Source organism: Ceratina calcarata, unplaced genomic scaffold (genome assembly GCF_001652005.2).
Source record: "Ceratina calcarata isolate Rehan_Ccalc_2016 unplaced genomic scaffold, ASM165200v1 scaffold162, whole genome shotgun sequence".
NCBI classification, from domain to species: domain Eukaryota; kingdom Metazoa; phylum Arthropoda; class Insecta; order Hymenoptera; family Apidae; genus Ceratina; species Ceratina calcarata.
Genome location: NW_017137498.1, coordinates 749926 through 756156, shown reverse-complemented (window position 1 = coordinate 756156; position 6231 = coordinate 749926). Strand labels below are relative to the sequence as shown.

The window sequence follows — 6231 nt, the reverse complement described above, 5'->3', positions numbered from 1 at the left end:
ACATTAATCTTACATTTTTTTTCATCAATATTTTGCTACCATTTTAGGGTAAAGAGCGACAGACTATTGTAAGTATCGCAATCTTAGAACGCACCTGACCATGCAGTGAGCGGCTGATAAAACGAATCTCGGCGCTATGTAAGTACCTCCGCAGATATGACTAAAGTGTCGGCGTTGGACCGAGACCTACGAGAAATTGACATTGAAAATTCGGTTTCGTCATCAGCGAACCTCTATATCTTACCGATACGACTAGGATACTCGCGAGGATCACTCTAATCACGCCTTCCTAGAATCTTGCTATTCTAACTTATACGAATATATAATATTTCTGGAATCAGTTTAAAGAATCTTTCTACAGGATAATTCGAAAAGAGGAACGAACATTTACAGAGATAATACAAAAACTGAATAATGAAATGTTCTATTATCATTTATATAAATATTAATCTCGAAGAAAATAGATTGAAAAATTAACGGTTATCTCAAGTCACTTGTGGTTTGTCATAAAAACATTAAGTATCAACTTTTTACTCTGTTGCAAATTTGACATCATTCAGGATAAAATTAGAACAATATTGGATTTTAACACTTGTTTTAATCTATGTCAACATCCTCTTTATTAAATTATTCTGCTGCTTATTATCTTTATAAAATGATCCCTCCTCGCCTCTGTCATTTATTGATTCAATCAATTCCATTAGTAGGACACTGTTCTCTATTACTCCCTCTAATTCTAGTAAAATAATTCGTGAGGAATTGTCTTCGTTCCCTATAATTACTGAGACATCTTAGGAATGATACAGTTAAATTGACATTGTCGCGTCGCCACTTCTACGTACTGCTATAGTATTTCTTTCTTCCCTCTCTCGAAGACGATTAGAGTGACTCGCGTATCCGTGATAGTTTTTAAAGATAATATTTAGGAAACGTCACGGGCGCATTTCACCTACGACGAACGGGTAGTTTCTTATGTCAGTGATTTTCCCGCCGACTACCCTCACGGCTACTTTCTTCGTCGGATGGTCCACAGCTGTTTCATCCTCGCTCGATGGAATATCGTCCGTAGCTATGACGAGTGCTTGAAAGTAGCACATCAGCGCGAACAAGAACAACATTTTGATCATTTGTCCGTCCACTGGTGTGAATATACGGCCTTTCCCGCGACACAGCCACCTTTTGTTTTTCATTCTGCGGTAAACGGAACGGATTCTATAGGGTGTTTCCATTCGAATGATTTCGAGCGTTCTGTTTTTGGTCCAGTGCAGAAGTATTTTTGGTTGATTTTGAATGATATTAAACTGACATTATAATACAAGCGTTTATATTTCATGTTCTTCATTTCCCTGTTTTCTATCATTTCTTTTTATAAACAGGTGTATTCCTGACCTGTTTCGTAGAAACTGGTCAGATCGAGGTTGATCGTCCAGATTGAAATCACTATTTTTATATTTTTTCCCACTATATATGTATGTAATACACGTAAATTATTTCCAGTTGAAATTGAAAGGGTTGCATTATCATAAAAATCATCAATTCTTAATTCGTAAATTACTCATCATACCACACGAGCTTAAAGTTTCATTGACGTCAGATATGACCCACTGAAGGTTTTATATTTGAAGAAAATAAGTGAAGACATGATTACACTTCGAAACCATTTGAATCATCTTATGACGCGTTGTTCACCGGATTCCGGAAGTTTTATTGAAAACTCAAGTTTGTGCCAACTCACGGTGTATAGTGGGTGAGCTGGGTCGCGTTTGTCAGCGTCTCCATTGTATCGGCATTGTGTCGTGGCTATTATCGCGCGCCTCTCGAGAACAGGGACAATCGAGTAGCCGTGAGGCTCGAAAAGATTAACTCTTTACGTGTAATTATAACGCTACAATATGTTACACGATATGCACGTCGAAAGTATCACCGGCTAAAAAACTCTTACCACTTTAATAGATACATCACTCTTTCTCTCTCTCTCTCTCTTTCTCTTTCTCTTTCTCTCTCTCGCCCACGCACACTTTTCCGTTTTATTTCGCCCTCGCTCTTACGCTTTTTCCTCTGGTTCCACTTTTGTACAGAATATGTTAAATTAAGAGAAGATAAAAAGGGAACGGAAGCGTTTTAGAATCGTGCACACGTGGGATGTCCCGGAAAGCCGTCGGATACACACTTTTATTGATCGACGTATGTACATAGCAAAGCTCCGGTGCGTAGGCAAGGAAATTCTATAATTATACGACGTTGTTTTTCTGCTCATGATAAACGATTATAAGCGTGCACAGAAGCCGAGCATTTACGAAGACAAAGTTGTTTGGTATTTCCCTTTGATGAGGTATGCGCGTACAAACTTTTTCTTTTTTTATTTCACTCATTTTACTCTTTCGTTAAAAATAGGACATGGGCACATAATATACGAAGGAGTTATCGTATTTTCATAAGGGGACATACCTCCATGCTATGCTACATGTTATTCAAGTCAGCCGTAGGGTCCTGTCTTGCTGTACGAACAATGAAATGCATCGCTTAAAGCTGCGTCTACATTATGCATAACAAAACATGTTATATGGCTAAGTTATACGATTTGATGGAAATGCAACGAGCAAAATGTTATATTGCATAATGTAATATAATATTGTTCCTCTTATTATAGTAGATTATATGATATTGTAATAAATTCATGTTTGCATCTCATTATTAATAAATTCAGGTCAGGGAGTTCAGTTCAGGACGTAATTCTTGCAGTAGCTGCTCGTCTAATTTCATTCGAGAGATGAAATAGGAGTAAGCGAAAATTCTGGCTACTGCTATAATTGTCAACTCGAAAATATAGCTTCCTAATAGATATCGAGGTGATGCAAATATTAAACTTTGCACGAGTCATACATTCCGACTTCTAATAAATGAAATAAATTAATAAATGAAATTGGACATAAAATATGTATAATTTCGAGCTCTAATGCTAATAAAAGAGTGGCAGTTACTTTAAGTGGAGATTGTTAACACGTTTTGCTGAATAATGTAGACGCAATGGAATAAATTATTGTAACGAGTTAAAGAAGCATGTTTGATAATAAAATTCGAAACTTTTCTTATATAACAATGTTACATTCCTTCTGCGTTGAATCGTCTAATTGTAAGTCTAAGTAATCATTGTCGTTCTTATGCGTTTAAATATCTGAAATTCCTTTGATTTGTGCGAAACACGAGGAACAAGTGACAAAATCCGAGGAAAATAAATGGTATATGTAGTAGAGGTTCACGATACAACAAGGTACAACAGTCTTAACTTCTGATTTGTCAATAGGATGCCAGCTTTGGATTACACGTCGCGTTTGCCAGCAGACATACACACATATATAACTATCTATAACTTTTCTTTATACATATATATAATATATATAAACATCTGAGATACTTGCAAACGAAATATTCACATGCACACGTGTACGAAGCTCGTATATGTATGTCATACATGTATAATTAATTATAATATTTCTCTATATGGCGATATGTATGTATATGAAATATATAGATAATTTCTTCGTTCTCACTTAAATTAGCTTTACAATCAATACTTAGACTGCGTGTATTACAAGTAGGAATGTAAAAACGTTAAGCAACCGATCACAATATTCATCTTGTTTATGCGCGTCGATACGAAAAGAACTATTAGGATAATTATATAATACGTACATATGTACCGTATACATTATTCGTCAATAGCTATCACGTTAAAACGGAAATATCAACTTGAAGAAGGTACTCATATGTGCCACGGAATAGAGATTAAAATTATAAATGTTTCAGGAAATGTGCCGAAATCTATAAATAATTAAGTACCCCTGAACGGTCACAATTGTCTCTGAAACAATGATTTCCTATACGATTATACCTGTTAATTTCGAACAAGAAATTCGAAATACGAATTGACATTCATTGCACCGTCTCCGATAATTATGTTACATTGATTGGACGAACAGATCAGTTCGTCAAGATCACAACAATCACCGTATAATATGTATAGCGCGATATTTCTCTAAACTATACATACATAAAATAGTAGTTTATATATGTATACGTATAATATTCCCGCGAATACAATAAATCTCTTCTCGAGTAAAAACGAATAAATTATATCGTACACAGAGTTAACGTCGTTAAAGGATCTGAACGTAGATGTGCACAATGAACGTATAGACAGACATTTGAATGATCGTAAACGAGTTAATCTTCAGCAATAGACGTTAAGAGGAGATGAATGCGCCCGTGTATGTGTCTCATTCTTTTTTCATATATTTTTTTTTAATTTTAGAAAAAATCACTACTAACCGGCGGTATTCTCTATATTCGCTACGTTAGTTTGTTCTTTCCCTTCTCGTTTTCATCATTTTGTTCACTGTCGCCGTTTCCATGGTACGGACTATTGGGAATAGACGCGACCAGGAAAACGAACGGAATTTGTCCTCCGCGAAATATTTAGATAACGATCGGTACAAGCGACAATCGAAAATAGATGCACGAAGAAGCCGCGTCTATTTGAGTTATAAAATTTCTGCAAGACAATAAAACCGCTGCCCCCGTGTATTTCGGTATAATCAAGGAAGACATTGTGATTGTTCGTTCTTTAATAATATATATATATGTATATAATATTCATATATACCTATATATAATGTATATTGCCCCTTCCCTCGTGTTGACTCTTTTTTTATCCTGCGCTCACGTCTAGTCTTCGCGTTTACGTATATTACACATCTTTTTTTTTTTTTTTAGTTATTTTTTCTTGTTTTCTCTTCTCTTCGTTCTGCTTAGTTTGTTTCGTTTTAATTATCCTAAAGCAATTGACTTTTATTAAGGAATGATCTTATGCATCGCGCAGAGTATGCATAGTAACGTGGCTAATGGTAGCCATTCTTGCGCGACGTTTGATGCTGAGGAGTCGACTATCGGTGCGGGTATAATTTGCACTGGAACACCGAACAAAAGACAGAACTTTGCATTAAAAAACGCGTGCCGGCGCTCGTTGAAAAAATCGATTAGTAATGGTTGAGTAGATGACAAGTGAACTAGTTTTCTTCTTAGTTAGTAGAAAAGAATGATAATGCAGATGATAGATTCTTAGTTAGTAGGAAAGGCGAGGATAATAAAGATGATAATGCAAAAATCAGATGCAGATTTTGCATTTATAGGAGATTCGAATATTTATGTGAACACGTAGGGCAGTTCCGTGAGAGATGGACTGGTAGAGAGGCGGACCAAGCAAGTTTTCTAATACTATCCAGGATACATATGTGGAACGTGCCAATATTCTATTTTATCGAAAGCGATCGAACGTGGCTGTTACATTTTAATTTTACGAAATTCGAATATTTTTGTACAAAAGTTTTCTTACGTTGTCAAAGGAATAAGATTCCTATGTTTGGGTAGATGTTTAACCCATCCTCGAAAACTATGCTCTAATAACACTTCGCTATAATGCTAATTTAGAGCTATGATGCCTTAGGTAATCGTAACGGTTTTCATAGGTGGTCCACTTATCCCACACGAATGAGGATAGATCTACCACGTAGTGATGACCGCCTGGTCCATCTCAACCATTATTATTATTCTATCTCACACGTAGTAGTGAAAATGGAGTTCAGTCTAAAAAGTTTTTTCTGCAGCTATTCGTAATATTGTGTTATAATAACTATACATTACAGAAAAGATCATTTATTATAGAAATTGATAGTATTTAATAGTTCTGAAACATTTGACTTTGAGGCGTCTTTAAAAACATAATTTATCGCTCCCGGAATTACCTTAGGACGAATAGTGAAATTATATTCCTGTAGAATGTAGATATGTGTATAAATATAGATATGTAACACGGGATTGAGAAACGGGTTTGGATTTTGCGATTGCTATTTCTGCTGAATGTTTTTTCTCGTGGTGCAATGACGTTTCAAACGGGTTAATTAGAACGCCTACTTTTAAGACTACGCATCTCATTCATTACGTTGCCTTATACGAGGCAGGCAAAAGGAAATCCCGCGACTATCGATTTAAAGCAGAAAAGTGTTTTCTAATGAAAAAAAAAATGAGTGGAAAGTGCATGGTACGCGATGCGGAATTGCTTTTCCCTAGTCTCAAAATATTGATAATGATTAATATTAGTAATGTTCGTTAAAAGTAAGATAGCTTTTTTTAATTATTATTTATTACAGGACTGCAGATTTCTAATTGTAACCA

At 35.5% G+C, this 6231-nt stretch overlaps 2 protein-coding genes across 2 annotated transcripts in view; both read right to left on the bottom strand.

The window, feature by feature from the left end:
• The window catches only part of LOC108632563 (kallikrein-13), a 6119-nt gene extending 5001 nt beyond the window's left edge, over positions 1-1118 (bottom strand). The window contains exon 1 of the mRNA XM_026819763.1: positions 950-1118. Coding sequence (XP_026675564.1) covers positions 950-1118 — 169 coding nt within the window. The remainder of the gene's footprint in view (positions 1-949) is intronic.
• A 189-nt stretch (positions 1119-1307) lies between these two features.
• LOC108632595 (uncharacterized) overlaps positions 1308-6231 on the bottom strand; it is a 20534-nt gene continuing 15610 nt past the window's right edge. The window contains exon 6 of the mRNA XM_018037270.2: positions 1308-4967. Within this exon, the coding sequence (XP_017892759.1) occupies positions 4852-4967 (116 nt within the window). The 3' untranslated portion in view covers positions 1308-4851. The remainder of the gene's footprint in view (positions 4968-6231) is intronic.